Source organism: Chiloscyllium plagiosum, unplaced genomic scaffold (assembly GCF_037043375.1).
Source record: "Chiloscyllium plagiosum isolate Xiang-an unplaced genomic scaffold, Cpla_swu_hap1 HiC_scaffold_12, whole genome shotgun sequence".
Lineage (NCBI taxonomy): Eukaryota > Metazoa > Chordata > Chondrichthyes > Orectolobiformes > Hemiscylliidae > Chiloscyllium > Chiloscyllium plagiosum.
The window spans coordinates 3,685,932-3,704,807 of NW_028270150.1; the positions used below are offsets into that span (position 1 = coordinate 3,685,932).

General features: G+C 44.0%; 1 protein-coding gene across 2 annotated transcripts in view; it reads right to left on the minus strand.

Annotated features, from left to right (window-relative positions):
• Positions 1-18,876, minus strand: part of rrp1 (ribosomal RNA processing 1) — a 147,917-nt gene that overhangs the window by 102,731 nt on the left and 26,310 nt on the right. For both annotated transcript variants that reach the window (XM_087992428.1, XM_087992429.1), the window contains exons 13-15: positions 11,539-12,119; positions 7,940-8,086; positions 4-70 (exon numbers count right to left, since the gene is read on the minus strand). In XM_087992428.1, coding sequence (XP_087848554.1) covers positions 4-70; positions 7,940-8,086; positions 11,539-12,119 — 795 coding nt within the window. The remainder of the gene's footprint in view (positions 1-3; positions 71-7,939; positions 8,087-11,538; positions 12,120-18,876) is intronic.

The window sequence follows — 18,876 nt, forward strand, 5'->3', positions numbered from 1 at the left end:
CACCTGCTGTCATATTCTTTTTCAGACCAAACCGTACTTTCTTTGCACTGGACATGGACATGACTTTAATCTGTAGAACCAGAGAAAAAAGTACGTTTAAGCATTTAGCCAAGAAAAAAATAAATCACTTTGCTCAGAGAATTATAAACATTCAGAGCACAGAAGGCCCATTGGGTCTGCATTGCCTGGCAAGAAACCACCTAGTTCTTAGTACGATAGCCCCATGGGTTACAGAACTACACAGGCTGATCCAAGAATTTTGTGAAATGCAATGCTCAGACCTCGATCAACCTCTCTCATAGCAAAATTCAGATTGCCAGCATTGTCGTCTTGGAAAAGTTAACTTTAAATCCCAGTCTTCCTGGATAGGAATTGCCCCACAACCTGGGGGCGGGGACCTGCCCCTTCCCAGCCAGCACTATCCAGACCCTTTAGTTTTAAACACCTCATAAATATACCCCCCCTCCCCTCCCCCCGATATTCTAGTTGTAGTGGAAGGGAGTTTCTCAAAAGAGAGCCCTGCGACCAGTGGCATCCCACAGGGATCCGTGCTGGGACCACTGTTGTTTGTGATAAACATAAATGATTTGGAGGAAAGTATTGGTGGCCTGATTAGCACGTTTGCAGATGACACTAAGATTGGTGGAGTAGCAGGTAGTGAGGGGGACTGTCAGAGAATATAGAGAGATTGGAGAGATGGCAGGTAGAGTTCAATCCAGGCAAATGTGAGGTGATGCATTTGAAAAATCCAATTCCAGAGCAAACTATACAGTAAATGGAAAAGTCCTGGGGAAAATTGATGTAGAGAGATCTGGATGTTCAGGTTCATTATACCCTGAAGGTGGCAACGGAGGTCGACAGAGTGGTCAAGAAGGCATACAGCATGCTTTTCTTCATCAGACGGAGTATCGAGTACAAGAGTTGGCCGGTCATGTTACAGTTGTATAGGACTTTGGTTCGGCCACCTTTGCAATACTGTGTACAGTTCTGGTCGCCACATTACCAAAGGAACGTGGACGCTTTGGAGAGGGTGCAGAGGAGGTTCACCAGGATGTTGCCTGGTATGGAGGGTGCGAGCTATGAGGAGAGATTGAGTAGATTAGGATTATTTTCATTAGAAAGACAGAGGTTGAGGGGGGGAAACTGATTGAGAACAAAATCATGAGAGGTATGGACAGGGTGGACAGCAAGAAGCTTTTTCCCCCCCAGAGTGGAGGTCTCAATTACTAGGGGTCATGAGTTCAAGGTGAGAGGGGAAAAGTTTAAGGGAGATATGTGGTGGGTGCCGGGAATGCATTGCCAGCAGAGGTGGTAGAGGCAGGCACGGTAGATTCATTTAAGATATATCTGGACAGATACATGACTGGGAAGGGAACAGAGGAATACAGGTGAAAAGTCTAGACAGAGGATCTGGATCGGCACACGCTTGGAGGGCCAAAGGGCCTGTTCCTGTGTTATAATTTTCTTTGTTCTTATTCTTTGATTCAGAGAAAAACAACTCCAGTCCAGGTAACAAGTCCATGAATTTCCCTGTACTCTCACCTATAAGCATACCATACCACTTAATCCTCCTGTCCAGCCATCCTGAGCAATCTCTGAATGTGACTGCCAAGGTCTCTCTGCAAATCTCACTATCCCAACATTTATTATAAAGACAGTGAGAAGTAGGTGCAGAAACAGGCCATTCAGCCCATCGAGTCAGTCGTGACATTCAATAAGATCATGACCTGACAATCTCTAGCTACACTTTCCTACCTTTCCCCCCATAACCTTTAATTTCCTTTCTCAGTGAAAGAGGAAACAACTGCTCACCTGATCAATCCCCTATGAACAGGTATATTGAAAACAGAAGAGAGAATAGGCCATTTGGTCCTTTGTGGCTGCTCTGTCATTCAAAATGATCATGATCCAACTCAGTCCCTGGGCTCACTTTCTCACTGTATCCTTTTATTCCTTTAATCACAAGAGCTATATTAATTCCTACTTGAAAATATTCAAGATTTTGATTTCAACGGCTTTCTGTGGAAGAAAGTTCCACAGGTTCAATACTCTCCATTTGAAACATTTCTCATCTTAATTCTAAATGAATCAACCCAGATCCTCAGACTATGATCCGTCGTTTTGGATTCCTCCATTATCAGGAACATCCTTTCTGACCTTCCCAGTCCAGTCCCATTAGAATTTTGTAGCATTCCCCCTTAACTCCAGCATATACAGTCATGACTGATTCAATCTCTCTTCATACGTCAGTTCTGCCATCCCAGTCTAAAAATCTTCGCTTCATTCCCACCACAGTCAGAACATCCTTCCTCAGATACAAAGATCAAAACTACATAATACTCCAAGAATGGTCTCACCAAGGCCCCTGTGTATTTGCAGGACATCCCTGCTCCTGTACTCGAATCCTCTCACTGTGAAGGCCAACATCCCATTTACCTTCTTCCCCACCTGCTGCTCCATGCAGGCTGACCTTCAGTGACTGGTCTACAAGGACACACAGGTCTCTCTCCCCTCCCCCCTCCCACCCCCACCCCTTCCCAATCTACCATCATTCAGATAATAATGCCCTCTATTTTTGCTCAAGTAAATAACCTCACATTTATCCACATTATACTTCATATGACATTTGATCACTCACTCAACTTGTCTAAATCGTGCTAAAACATTTCTGCATCTTCCACACAGTTCCCACCACTCAGCAGTGTCACCTGAATCTTAGATGTTTCAATATCAACATACCCAGTTCTTCTATATTCTAACAAGTACAAGTCCAATCAACGCAAACTCCTTATGAGGAAATCTCTCCACCTCAGGACCAGCCTGGTAAACCTTCTCTGGACTCCTGGGATACTTTCCCTTCAATAAGGGGGTCAGCTTCGTTCTAAAGGGTCTTCCCTTTACTCGAAGGCTGTGCCCTCAGGTCCTAGTCTCTCCTACCAGTTGGAAACACCTTCCCAACATTGACTCTGTCCAGGCCATTAAGTATTCTATATATTTCATTGAGATTCTCCCCCCCCCCCCCCCCCCCCCCCCCCCAACCATCCCTCAAAACTCCATCGAGTCTAGACCCAGAGTCGTTAAACATTTCTCATATGTTAAGCTTTTCATTCCTGGGATGATTCTTGTGAACTTTCTCTGGGTCTGCTCCAGGGTCAGTACATCCTTCCTGAGACATGGGGCCCAAAATTGCTCACAATATTCTAAATGTGGTTTGACCTGAGTCTTATAGAGCCTCAGAAGTACATCCTTGCTTTTATAGAGTCATAGAGATGTACAGCACGGAAACTGACCCTTCGGTCCAACCCATCCACGCCGACCTGATATCCCAACCCAATCTAGTCCCACCTGCCAGCACCCGGCCCATATCCCTCCAAACCCTTCCTATTCACATACCCATCCAAATGCCTTTTAAATGTTGCAATTATACCAGCCTCCACCACTTCCTCTGGCAGCTCATTCCATACACCTACCACCCTCTATGTGAAAAAGTTGCCATGTAGGTCTCTTTTATATTTTTCCCCTTTCACCAAGCTATGCCCTCTAGCTCTGGACTCCCCGACCCCAGGGAAAAGACCTTGTCTATTTACCCTATCCATGACCCTCATGGCTTTATAAATCTCTATAAGGTCACCCCTCAGCCTCCGACGCTCCAGGGAAAACAGCCCTAGCCTGTTCAACCTCTCCCTATAGCTCAAATCCTCCAACCCTGGCAACATCCTTGTAAATCGTTTCTGAACCCTTTCAATTTTAACAACATCTTTCCGATAGAAAGGAGACCAGAATTGCATGCAATATTTCAACAGTGGTCTTACCAATGTCCTGTACAGCCGCAACCTGACCTCCCAACTCCTGTACTCAATACTCTGACCAATAAAGGAAAGCATACCAAACACCTTCTTCACTATCCTATCTACCTGCAACTCCACTGCTCTTGAAACAAATGCCATCATTACATTTGCCTTCCTAACTGCTGACTCAACCTGCAAGATTACCTTGAAAGAATCCGGGACTAGAATTCCCAAGTCTCTTTGCACTCAGACTTCTGAATTTTCTCCCCATTTAGAGAATAGTCTATGCCTCTACTCTTCCTACCAAGGTGCATGACCTCACACTTTCCCACATTGTACTCCATCTGCCATTTCTTTGCTCACTCTCCTAACCTGTCCAAATCCTTCTTCCGCCTCCTCAATGCTACCTGTCCTTCTACCGAGCTTTGTATCATTTGCAAATTTAGCCAGAATTCCCTCAGTTCCTTCATCTAGATCGTTAATATATAAAGTGAAAAATTGTGGCCTCAACATTGAGCCTTGCGGAGCACCATTTCTCACTGGCTGTCATTCTGAGAAGGACCCTTTAATCCCCACTCTCTGCTTTCTGCCAGACAACCAAGCTTCTCTCCATGCTAGCAGCTTACGGCTAACACCATGGGCCTTTACCTTACTCAGTAACCTCCTATCCAGCACCTTGTCAAAGGTCTTCTGGAAGTCCAAGTGGATAACATATAACGGTTCTCCTTGGTCTAAGCTGCTCATTACCTCTTCAAAGAATTCTAACAGATTTGTCAGGCCTTTATTCAGCTGTAATACTGTTAGTGATTCCACCTTGTCCCTCTCAAATTGCAGAGCAAATTCAATTATAATATGATCACCGCCTCCTAAGGGTTCCTTCACCTTAAGCTCCCTTATTAATTCTGCCTCATTGTACAACACTAAATCCAGTATTGCTTGTTCCTTGGTGGGCTCTACCACAAGCTGCTCCAAAAGCCATCTCATGGACATTCCACAAATTCCTTTTCTTGCAGTCCACTCTTAACCTGATTTTCCCAGCCAATCTGCATATTGAAATCCCTCATGATCACTGTAACATTACCTTTCTTACTTTTTATCTCCTGCTACACATGTTGACCGCTGGATGCCTGTACATAACCTCCATTATGGTTATTTCTTACCTTTGTGGTTTCTCAACACGACCTAAACACCCATCTGACCCACGTCGTTTCTTGCTATCGATTTAATTCCATTTCTTACTAATAAGACAACCCCACCCTCTCTGCCCACCTGCCTGTTTTTTTGATAGGATGTGTATCCATGCAAATTTAGCTCCCACTCTTGATCCCCTTGCAGCCACATCTCTGATACCCACCACATCATACCTGCCTATTTCAATCCGTGCCAAAACCTCACTAACCTTATTTCATATACTGCGTGCATTCAGATACAACACCCTCAGTCCTACATTTACCATCCCTCTTCTCAATGTCATCTCTTTATCCAATGCGCTTAAAGTTAGATTCCCAACCCTTTCCAAATACTTTGAAAATTTAAATAATATTCACCTCTTCTATTCTTCCTACCAAAGTAGATAACCTCAGATTTAATTTGTCACTTCCTAGGTCCCCATTACTCTTTTCCCCCATCTCATTCATTAAGGGACCGATGCTCACTTTGGCCTCTCTCTTCCTTCTCACATGTTTGAAGAAGCTCTTATTGCCTGTATTAGTTTACCCTTAAATTTATTCTCTTCCTCTATTATTCCTTTGGTCATGTTTTGGTGGCTTTTAAAACGTTCCCAGTCGACATTGCTACATCTCTCCACACCCGGACCATGTACGTTTTTCTTTCAATTTGACACTATCTTTAACACCCTTGATTCCATGGTTAGTTTACCCCCTTTGTAGAATCCTTCTTCCTCATTGGGATCTAACTTTGCTATAAGCCATGAACTATTTTCTTAAATTTGGGTCTGGTTTCTCAATGGCCTTTACTGCTAAACCCCTTCCCCACTTCACTCCTGCCAATTCTGCCCTCATTCCTATTCCCTTAAACTTAGTACAGTTGTTTCCCACCAAAGTTTCTCAAACTGAATGCTACATTCTACCGTTTTATGATCACTGTTTCCTAAAGAACCATTTACTCCGACAATGGGATGAATGGCCTCCTTCTAATAATTTGCGATTTTGACGTCATTTATTAAACCTGCCTCATTACACATCACCAGATCATAATAGCCTGAACTCTGGTTAGATTCTCAACTTCGCTACTCATAATAGGAATAAGAACAAGACGGCACAGATTTAAAGTAATCTGCAAAAGTGAGGAAATAGTTGGAATATGAAATGCATTGCCTAGCAATGAGGTGAAGATAGGTTCAAGTGAGGCAGTCAAAAGGGAATTAGATGGTTATTGGATAGAAATCGTAATAGTCACCATAGTCTCAGAGGGCTGCGCTCTCAGAGAGAGTCAACTGACGGTGGTTTAACAGGAGGGTCACCATGCCTCGGGTTCGGGGGACCCTTCACGATGATCTCAGCCAGTGCAGAAATGGAACACAAACTGTTGGTGTCACTCTGCAACTCAAACCAGCAACTGAGCCCAGCCAACTGAGCTGCCCAATTCAGATAGAAAGACTGCTCAAAGATATGCAGAAATAGTAGGACATTAGCACTTGGTAAAGATGTGCATTTAACAAAATGATGAAGGCACAATGGACTGAATGGCCTCCATCTGTATTACTGATGAAGGGCTTTTGCCCAAAACGTCGATTTTCCTGCTCCTCGGATGCTGCCTGACCTGCTGTGCTTTTCCAGCACCACTCTAATCTTGACTCCATCTGTATTCCTACAACAGTCTATAATGTTCTAGGAGTCTGGGCCAACTATACTCCATGACATCTTCCTCAAGGTTACCTCTGCCAGATTAAAGTCACCCATGATTAACATGCTGCCTTTTTACGTGTCCTCATAACGTTCTGTCATACACTGCTGAAATCCAGTTCCCAGCTTTAAGTTCCTGGCGTCTCTGCACCCCTGATAAAGGATAAGTGTGGCATGAGTGATTCCAAAGCCATCAGAATTCAAGGGTTCCAAGGGAGTGGATAAAAGAGGGTGAAAGGGAAGCAGATAAAAATTTTCATTTTGTGGGAAGGTTCTGGAATGGCCACGTGTCCATTTACCTCTATTTTTGCCATTAATTCAGTCATTTCGTTCTGATACAATATTCATTTAACAGCTTTTACTTCTGCCTTTCATCATTTTCTCTCTCAGGCCCATTTTTATACCCTACTTGCTTTTTTTTGCATATTTGTACATCTGCTCCTGCTGTACTCTGGGTATCACTACTGAATAGCTGTCCTGCAATGCTGCCAAACCATGTTCCTGTGTAAACCTACACAGACCCCTCCATTTCAGTTAAAGCCCTTCCTGAAGCTCTAGCTTCACCTGAACACTTTTATTCCCTCACTGTGTCTGTTCTCCACATACTTGTCCAGGTGGAACCCCATTTGGCACTTTCCTACCCAATCCAGTGACATTCTCCCTGAGTCTGTGTGGGTTTCCACTGGGTGCTCTGGTTTCCTCTCACTGAGCAAAGATGTGCAGCTTAGGTGGATTGGCTGTGCTAAATTGCCTATTGGCCAAGTGGGTTAGCCACGGGAAATACAGGGTTACAGGGTTAGGCGGTGAGTCTGAGTGGATTGTACTTTGGAGGGTCGGTATGGATTTGATGGGTCAAATGGCCTGTTTCCACACTGTAGGGATTCTAATCTTCTATGAATACATGTTCCTCCTTGCTATCAACAAAAACAATTTCTGTATCATGCACAAATGCCTTCATTATAACCCCGACAATGAAGTCCAAATCACTGCTATATACCATGAACAGGAATTGACTATGTCCTGAGACCTTACAGAAGCTAACTGAAATTTCTCTCGATCATTACCCTCAATTTCCCCCTATTCATCCTGGCCTAAGAATTTATCAAACTTGAAAGATTTATACCTCCCCCTCTCTCATCATGTTGATTTCATCTAATACTACACACTCCTCCTTCCTGACTAACATCTGGGCCATCACTCCCATCAAGAACTACACACATTGCAAAGAGTGATCCTATACAGCCCCAAGTCATCATTCTCTGGTCTACTCCACAAGCTCATTCTCACCATATTACACTGTTGTTTGGAAACAGGCTCAGCACTTTTGGCTTTCTTGAAGAAGATGGGTTTTGGAATTGGAGTGCTCTCAAACTTCACAAATTCTTCAGGTGCTGTTGTGGCTGAAGTCTTGTTTTCACAAGGTCCGGCATCACCCTGAGAACACAAGGTCGCAATAAAAACCACATTCCTTTCAGATACACAGTTCATTCAAACAATGCATGCAATATATCAAGTGAACTATCCACCTCGTACATTACACCTGATAAGAGGTGAAACAACTGGAGGGAGGAAAAAATATGCAACAAGTCAACTTGTTGCCTCTCAGCACATGGTCAAGCAGACCAAACAAACCCAGGTAACAGAGGTGCTCAGATTCGTCAAGAACACTGACTGCAAACAGTGATCATAATTTCCATAAGCTTTAAGATAGTTTATGAATAAGGACAAGACTGGTCCTCGAGGGAGTGTGAGGCAGGCTCATTACAACGATTGCACAGCAAGCCCTTATTGGTTTGCTGTGCTCTTCCAGCCTCCCAGCCTCCTGCTTGTCTACTTTAGATTCCACATTTGCAGGTTTTTTTTGTTTCTAATTATAGCAATAAGCAGGAACTGGAGAAATCTGACTGGGGCAGCTGATGAGGGTAAATTTACATCTAACATGTGGGAATCTTTTAAAGGCCAGTTGATCAAAGTTCAGGACCAGCATGTTTCTGTGCGAATGAAAGGTAAGGATGGCAAAATTTGGAAACCTGGGATGACAATGACAAGAGATATTGAAAGTTGAGTCAAAATCAAAAAAGAAGTTTATGTACAAAACAGAAGTACAACACAGGAACAGGCCCTTCAGCCCTCCAAGCCTGTGCCGATCATCATGCCCTTATTCAGTCTGTATCCCTCTATTCCCTTCCTATTCATGTAGCCATCCAGATGCCTCTTAAATATCGTCAACCTGTCTGCTTCCACCACCTCTTCTGATAATGCATTCCAGGCTCCAACCACTCCCTGCGTAACAAACTTCCCTCGTACATCTCCCTTAAACTTTCCCCCTCTCACCTTGAACCTGTATGCCCTTGTAACAAACTTCAACCCTGGGAAAAAGTCTCTGACTACCCACACTATCCATTCCTCTCATAAGTTTGTAGACCTCTATCAGGTCTTTCCAATGAAAACAATCCTCGTGTTTTTACCCTTTCCCCACAGACAATGCCCTTGAGACCCAGCAACGTCCTGATGAACTTTCTCTGCACTCTCTCCAAAGCTTCCAGATCCTTCTGGTAGTGTGGTGACCACAATACTCCAAATGTGGCCTAACAAGGGTTTTATATAGCTGCAACATGGTGTGCCACCCCTTGTACTCCATGTCCCGGCTGATGAATATAAGCATGTGATATACCCTCTCGATCACCTTGGCCATCTGTGTTGCCACTTTTAGGGAACTGTGGACCTGCATGCACAGATCTGTCTGTATGTTAACGTTCATAATGGTTCTGTCATTTACAGTATCATTCACACCTAAATTTGATCCTCCAAAATGCGTATTTCTCATTTCTCTGGATTAAACTCCATCTGCTATTTCTGTGCCCAAGTCACCAATCTATCCATATCCTGTTGTATTCTTTCACAGTCATTGGTACCATCAGCAAATCCACCAATCTTGGTGTCATCTCCAAACTTACTAATCAGACCACCCACATTTTCCTCGAGATCATTTATATATACTACGAACAGCAGAGAACCTAAGACTGATTCCTGTGGAACACCACTAATTACCAGTCTCCATTCTGAAAAACACCTTTCCACTGCTACCTTCTGTCTTCCATGACCAAGCCAGTTTTGTATCCATCTAGCTAGTCCACCCTGAATCCCATGTTACTTTAGTTTTGTACCAAATGCCTCACTAATATCCACAGCCCTTTGCTCATCAATTATCTTTGTCACCTCTTCAAAACATTCAATCAGATGGGTGAGTCATGACCTTCCCTGTACAAAATCATGCTACCTGTCACAAACTAGTCCATTGTTTTCCAAATGTGCTTATATCTTGCCCCTCAGTATCTTCTCCAAGAGGTTCCTCACCACAGATGTCAGGATCACTGGCCTATAATTTCCTGGATTATCCCTTCTTCCATTCTTAAACAAGGGAACAACATCGGCTAATCTTCAGTTCTCTGGAACCTCGCCTGTGGTCAAAGAGGATGTGATGATATCGGTTAATGCCCCAGGTATTTCTTCCCTTGCTCCCTGCAGTAACCTGGGATAGATCCCATCTGGCCCTGGAGACTTGTCCACTGTAATGCAAGTTAGGGTACCCAAAACTTGGTCTACACCCAACATTCATCCACCAGATAATAAGTATTCACACCCTGAGCACCATCCTAATGGTGGGAAAAACTGGAATAATCAGAGACAGATTCTCAATTCTTTTTCAGTGCTGCCGGTGTACCCATGTCTCTACTGCCCTTATCACTCTAGATGGAAGTGGTTATGGGTTTGGAAGGTGCTGTCTAAGCAGCCTTGGTGAATTTAATTCATTAAGGTCTAGGACTGGGGAAGGAAAAAAGTCGCCTAAGCAATAGTGACTATGACAAATCAATTCTTGGGGGCGGCACGGTGGCTCAGTGGTTAGCACTGCTGCCTCACAGCACCAGGGTCCCAGGTTCAATTCCAGCCTCTGGTGACTGTCTGTGTGGAGTTTGCACATTCTCCCCGTGGGTTTCCTCCGGGTGTTCCAGTTTCCTCCCACAGTCCAAACATGTGCAGGCCAGGTGAATTGGCCATGCTAAATTGCCCATAGTGTTAGGTGCATTAGTCAGAGGGAAGTGGGTCTGGGTGGGTTACTCTTCGGTGGGTCAGTGTGGACTGGTTGGGCCAAAGGACCCGTTTCCACACTGTAAGGAATCTAATCTAAAAAAAATCAAAGCAAAAGCTTCTTAAGTGCTATCCAGGCAAGTGGGGAGTACTCCATTACACTCCTGACTTGTGTCTTGTTGATGGTGGACAAGCTTTGGGGAGTAAGGAGGTGAGTTACTCACTACAATATTCCTAGTCTCTGACCTATTCTTGTAGCCACAGTGTTTATGTGGCAAGTCTAGTTGAGTTTCTGGTCAACGGTAACCCCTAGGACGTTGATAGTGGGGGATTCAATGATGGCGATGCCCCTTGCTTTAACACTGCGCCCCTGCTGCACACCAGCTGAGCCCCAAAGTGGGGGCAGGGAAGCAATGCTCATCTGACACCTGGCAATCTCCTTAAGTGAATGTCAGATAATGTCCATTTATAGTTAAACAGGGTGTAGAAATCTGCCAGTCACTCTGTCGAAAGGTCATGGAAGCTGGGGAAGATAAATGGAATAAAAATGGAGGTCAGACAGCAGCCTCTCACAATAACAGAACAGACTTTCTGCACTGAAAGCCTCCTGCTCACACATCAACCTTCAGCCTGACGGGTTTAGATTGAAACTAGCCCCAACTGTGAGAGTTTGTGACAGCCAGCAGAGAGTAAGGATGTACATTACACTGAAAGCAGTCAGACAGGTGAACAGCAGTGTCGACTTCTAGATTAATCAAAACACAGTAATTTATAGATTAAGGACCACTTGAACTTACAGAGTTTTTGACTTTTAGCTTTTTGCTATCACTGGTTCCTTCGGGCAGCTCTTTCCCCTTCCTCTTTCTCCTGCCTGTTGCTTGGCTTGTTGATAATTGGTCGCCCCCTGCTGCCTGCTTCTTAGTTTGCAGTCTTTTCAGCTTCACTAGCAACTTTTTGACTTTCTTCCCAACAACAGGTTCTGTGGGTGCTGAGTCTTCAGCTAAGCTGCTCCCATTGGAGTCACTGTGAATCTTCCTCCTCCTCTTCAGTTTGGCTGTGGGTGTCACAGAGTCGACATCAGATGTCAGAGACGGCATATCCAGCACAGCTAGATTCAACTGGTCACTGCAGCCATTTTCCTGTGCCTGACCTTTGCCCTCTAACACATCGCCACTGCCTGCATCACTCAACCACCTCTGCTTCATTTTGGTGGTTCTTGATCTTTTCTTCCTTTTCTGTGCAGGCTTTTGCTCTGTAGGATTAGACCCCTCACTCCTATCTTCCACAACTGGCTCGTCAGTCCTTTCGCCAATAGAAAGGAGTTTCTGATTGGAAGACTTTTTCTTTCTCTTTTGTCCTTTTACTGATTTCTTTTTATCTGAAGATAAATCACAAACAGCCAGTCAGAACAACAATTCTAACTAACTGCACAGAAATCATGAGCAGAGCACAAGATCACAATAGTAACAAGGCAGGAGGCGACCATTCGGCCCATTAATAGCACTAGCCCTCCAAGTGAGCACCTAATACCATTCTCCTACCTTTTGCCCCATCCCTTACACATTGTTTCTATCCAATAATTAACCAATGTCTTTTTTAATGTCTCAATTGAACTTGCCTCTACCACATTTCAGGCAGCTAATGTAGTTCCGATATTTAAGAGGATTGTAGAGATCAGCCAGAGAACTACAGAGCAGTGAGTCTCATATTGGTGGTAGGGAAACTATTGGAGAAAATGCTGAAAGAGAACATCTATCTCCACTTGGGGAGGCAAGGCTTGATGGGGGATACTCAGCATGGCTTCTCCGGAGGGAGGTCAGGCCCAACAAATTTGAATTTTGATAAGGTAGCCAGGTGTGTAGATGAGGATAGTGCAGTTGATGTAGTTTATATAGATTTTAGCGATGTCTTTGGACAAGGTCCCACCGTAGAGTCTTATCAAGAAAACAAATGCACTTGGGAAACAGGATAATTTGATAAAGTGGATTCAAAATTGGCTCAGTCATAACAGACAGAGGGTGATGATAGAGTTTGCTTTGTGACTGGAAGCTAATATCCAAGGGTGCACCACAGAGGGGTGTGCAGGGTTCCCTATTATTCATCATTTATATACAGAGGAACCCTGATTATCCGAAGGACATGGGTGGAAAGTATTTCGTTTGGTTAAATGAATTCCGGATAATCGAATGCTGGGTAACAGTTTAGCCAAGCATTGGCACCTTGCAACTTTGCTGGATAATCTGATATTCAGATAATTGAGGTTCCTCTGTAAATGACAGGTGGTTGTGAGAGGGTTAGATTACTAAGTTTGTGATGACACAACGATTAGTCTGGTAGTTGACAGTGAGGTTGAGTGTCTTGGGCTACAAGAAGGTATAAATGGGATGGTCAAAGGGGTAGATAAGTGACAAATGGAATTTAACCCTGAAAAGTGTGAGGTGATACACTTTGAAAGGAGTAAATTCACAAGGAAGTATTCAATGAGCAACATGGCATGAGGAAGTTCTGTGGAACAAAGGGACCTTGGTGTGTTAGTCCACAGATCTCTAAAGGTGAAAGGGCATCTTAGTCAGGGGATGAAAAAGGCATACGACCACTCACCTTTATCAATCTAGGCCTAGATTACAAAAGCAGGGAGGTCAGAACTTTGGTGAGACCACAACTAGAGTACTGTGTGCAGTTCTGGTTGCTACATTACAGGAAGGATGTGAAGTGCACTGAGGATTGGAAAATGTTCAGTTAAGTATGAGGTGTTGCACTTTGGAAAGTCAAACCAAGGTTGGACTTATACAGTAAGTGGTAAGGTCCTGAGCAGTGTTGTGGATCAGAGGAACCTAGAAGTACAAGTACATAGTTCATTGAAAGTGGTGTCACAGATAGACAGGATGGTGAAGGTGACATTTAGCATGCTGGCATTCATTGGTCGAGGCATTATGTACAGGAATTGGGATGTCATGTTACAGTTGTATAAGTTGTTGGCGAGTCTGCAACTGGAGTATTGTGTATAGTTTGGTCACCCTGTTATAGGAGACACTGTTAAACTGGAAAGAGTGCAAAAAAGGTGTACAAGGATGTTGCCAGGAGCAGGAGGGCTGAGTTATAGGGAGAGGTTGGTCAGGATAGGACTTTATTCCATAGAATATAGGAGAATGAGGACTGACCTTATGGAGGTGTATAAAATCATGAGGGGCATAGATAGGATGAATGCATATAGTCTTTTTCCCAGAGAGGGGGAATTGAAAACTAGAGGGCACAGGTTTAAGGGGAGAGGGGAAAGATTTCAGAAGGACCTGAGGAGTAACTTCTTCATGCAAAGGCTGGTGTGCATTAAAAATGGCCTGCCAGAGAAAGTGGTTGAGGGAAGTACAATAGAAACATTTAAAAAGGCATTTGGATAGGTACATGGATGGGAAGGGTTTAAAGGGATATGGCCCAAATGCAGGCAATTGGAACTAGCAGAGTGGCACCATGGTCAGCATGGACCAGTTTGGGCCAAAGGGCCTGTTTCCATGCTGTATTACCCTAAGACTCTACGACTGAAGGGTGATCTAGTGTAAGATTATGAAGGTCATGGAGAGAATGGATAAGGAGCAGCTGTTCCCCTTAGCTGAAGGGTCAGTCTCAAGGGTTCAAGGTGACGGGCAGAATGCTTAGGGGGATGGGAGGATAACTCTTTTCACCCAGAGTGTGGGTGATGGCCTGGATTGCCTTGTCTGGGAGGTGGTCGAGGCAAGTGACCTCACAGACCTTAAAAAGTACCTGAGTGAATACTCAGCATGTCATAATATTCAAAGCTATGGGCCAAGTGCTGGTAAATGGGATTAGGTTGAAAGTCAGGTGCTTCTCACATCAGTACAGCCTCAATGGGCTGAAGGGCCTTGTTTGCACTGTATGATTCAATGCATTTCACACTAACTATTCACTGTGTGAAAAAATATTTTCTCAAATCACCCTTGCTTCTTTTAGAAATCACTTTAAATCTATGCTCTCTCATTTCAAATGCTTTGGTGAATGGAAGAGTTTCTCACAATCCACTCCATTCAGCCCTCTCAACATTCTGAATAAAAATATATAAAATCTTCTCAGCCTTCTTCTCTCCAAAGAGCACACTGAAGGTGGCAGGACAGTTGCCTGAAAGGTGCCAACCTTTACAATCTATTCCCATTATTGAAATTCCTAATGTCTGGAATCATTCTTGTCAATCTCTTCTACACATTCTCCAATGTATTCACATCTTTCCTATAATGTGACACCCAGAACTGTACACAAAACAGGGGGGGGTGGGGGGTTGGATAGTTCACTTGGCCGGAAGACTGGTTTGCGATGCAGAATAACACCAACAGGGTGGATACAATTCCTATGTTGACTGAGGTTACCATGAAGAACCCTCCTCTCTGCATGGTGCAGTCACCCTCAGGTTAAACCACGGCCACTCATCTTTCTCTAATGTTGAACAGCCCTATCGCCCTCAGGGACTATGGAAACTCTACTTGCACGATATTCTAACAGAAGTCTAACAAGTGCCTTAGACAATAGACAATAGGTGCAGGAGTAGGCCATCCAGCCCTTCGAGCCTGCACCACCATTCAATATGATCATGGCTGATCATCCTTAATCAGTATCCTGTTCCTGCCTTATCTCCATAACCCTTGATTCCACTATCTTTGAGAGCTCTATCCAACTCTTTCTTAAATGAATCCAGAGAGTGGGCCTCCACTGCCCTCTGGGGCAGAGCATTCCACACAGCCACCACTCTCTGGGTGAAGAAGTTTCTCCCGAGCTCTGTCCTAAATGGTCTACCCCGTATTTTTAAGCAGTGTCCTCTGGTTCGGCACTCACCCATCAATGGAAATATGTTTCCTACTGCCAGAGTGTCCAATCCTATAATAATCTTATATGTCTCAATCAGATCCCCTCTCAATCTTCGAAACTCAAGGGTATACAAGCCCAGTCGCTTCAGTCTTTCAGTGTAAGGTAATCCTGCCATTCCAGGAGTTGACCTCGTGAACCTACGCTGCACTCCCTCAATAGCCAGAATGTCTTTCTCAAATTTGGAGACCAGAACTGCACACAGTACTCCAGGTGTGGCCTCACCAGGGCCCTGTACAGCTGCAGAAGCACCTCTTTGCTTCTATACTCAATTCCTCTTGTTATGAAGGCCAGCATGCTATTAGCCTTCTTCACTACCTGCTGTACCTGCATGCTTGCCTTCATTGACTGGTGTACAAGAACACCCAGATCTCTCTGTACTGCCCCTTTACATAAATTGATTCCATTGAGGTAGTAGTCTGCCTTCCTGTTCCTGCTACCAAAGTGGATAACCATACATTTGTCCACATTAAACTGCATCTGCCCACTCACCTAACTTGTCCAGGTCACCCTGTAATCTCCTAACATCCTCATCACATTTCACCCTGCCAACCAGCTTTGTATCATCAGCAAATTTGCTAATGTTATTGCTGATACAATCTTCTATATCATTAACATAAATTGTAAAAAGCTGCGGTCCCAGCACTGATCCCTGCGGTACCCCACTGGTCACTGCCTGCCATTCCAAAATGGAGCCATTTATCACTACCCTTTGTTTCCTATTAGCCAACCAATTTTCAATCCAATCTAGTACTTTGCCCCCAATACCATGCGCCCTAATTTTACTCACTAACCTCCCGTGTGGGACTTTATCAAAAGCTTTCTGAAAGTCCAGGTACACTACATCTACTGGATTTCCCTCTTCCAACTTCATAGTTACATCCTCAAAAAATTCAAGAAGATTAGTCAAGCATGATTTCCCCTTCATAAATCCATGCTGACTCTGTCCTATCCTGTTACTACTATCCAGATGTGCAGTAATTTCATCCTTTATAATTGACTCCAGCATCTTTCCCACCACTGAGGTCAGACTAACTGGTCTATAATTTCCTGCTTTCTCTCGCCCACCTTTCTTAAAACGTGGTATAACATTAGCCACCCTCCAATCCTCAGGAACCGACCCCGAATCTATTGAACTCTGGAAAATAATCACTAACGCATCCATGATTTCCCGAGCCACCTCCTTCAGTACCCTGGGATGTAGACCATCAGGCCCCAGAGACTTATCAACCTTCAGACCTAACAGTCTCTCCAACACCAAATCCTGGCAAATATAAATTTCCTTAAGTTCAGGTCCTTCAGCCACTGTTACCTCAGGGAGATTGCTTGTGTCTTCCCCAGTGAACACAGATCTGAAGTACCCATTTAATTCCTCTGCCAATTCTTTGTTCCTAGTAATATATTCCCCTGTTTCTGTCTTCAAGGGCCCAATTTTTGTCCTAACCATTTTTTTGCCTTGCACATACCTAAAAAAGCTTTTACTATCCTCCTTTATATTATTGGCCAGTTTACCTTCGTACCTCATTTTTTCTCTGCGTATTTCCTTCTTAGTAATCCTCTGTTGCTCTTTAAAAGTTTCCCAGTCCTCAGTTTTCCCACATTTCTTAGCTATGTTATACTTTTTCTCTTTTAACTTTATATGTTTCTTTACGTCCCTCGTCAGCCACAGCCGCCCATGCCTCCTCCTGGGATCTTTCTTCCTTTTTGGAATGAACTGATCCTGCAACTTCTGCATTATACACAGAAATATCCGCCATTGTTCCTCCACTGTCATCCCTGCTAAGGTATTGCACCATTGAACTTTGGCCAGCTCCTCCCTCATAGCTCCATAGTTCCCTTTATTCAAAAGAAGTACTGTCACTTCCGACTGTACCCTCTCCCTCTCAAATTGCAGATTGAAGCTTATTGTATTATGGTCACTACTTCCCAATGGCTCCTTCACTTCGAGGTCTCTGACCAATTCTGGTTCGTTGCACAATACCAGATCCAGAATTGCCTTCTCCCTGGTCGGCTCCAGCACCAGCTGCTCTAAGAATCCATCTCTGAGGCACTCCACAAAGTCTCTTTCTTGAGGCCCAATACCATCCTGATTCTCCCAGTCTACCTGCATGTTGAAATCCCCCATAACAACTGTAGTGACATCTTTGCGACAGGCCAATTTCAGCTCCTGTTTTAACTTACATCCCACATCCACACTACTGTTTGGGGACCCAAGAGGATCTTTTTACCCTTAGTATTTCGAAGCTCTATCCACACTGACTCTACATCCCCTGACTCTAGGTCCCCCTGCGCAAGGGACTGAATATCGTCCCTTACCAACAAGGCCACCCCACCCCCTCTGCCCGTCAGTCTGTCCTTACGATAGCACGTGTATCCTTGAATATTCATTTCCCAGGCCCTGTCCACTTGAAGCCACGTCTCAGTTATCCCCACAATATCGTATCTGGCAATTTCCAAAAGAGCCTCAAGCTCATCCATCTTATGTCTAATGCTTGGTGCATTCATGTATAGTATTTTTAATTTGTTACTGCTCTCACCCTTCCCATGAACCCATATTTCACTCAACCTTACAACATGATGCCATTCCGAGTTTTCTGCCTCATTGATACAGTTGTTTTTCTTGACTTCTCTTGTTCTAACTTGCCCTTCAATTTCCTTTTTAAACATCCAGCTTGTCCCCTCCCCCCCACTACTTAGTTTAAATGTAGCGGTGTTGCAGTAGAAAACCTGCCTGCCAGAATGCTGGTCCCTAACCTATTAAGGTGCAAGCCGTCTCTCTTGTAGAATTTATGTTTACCACAAAATATACCCAAGTTCAACATCACCTCCTTGCTCTGGTACGCTATATGCCCCATAAATAAAACCCAGGCAACTTTCTGCTTTGTAAATTGTTCTCTCCATTTGTCCTGCCACCTTCAATGATCTGTGCACATACATACACCAAATTCCTGTGCTCTTGGGCACTCTGGTTGAAGTTCAGTGTATGAAAGAGTTTCTCCTGAAGGAGTCAGTTCAAAAATAATTTCAGGGTTTTAGCTTAAAGCTCTGGACTAAAAGTGCTCAGTTCAAACCCTGAAGGGATTATTTGAAGCTAACAAGGTCTAAGCTGAGTTGTGAGAATAATCAAGGAAGAAGCTGTCAAACTATCGAGACAAACTATTGAAAGAAACAGTCAAGTCAAACCTATCAATTTGATCGAGTAGGTTATTGTCTCTGATGTTTTGAGTATTGTAAAGTGACAGTGGTGGGTATAGACGGGATTGTAT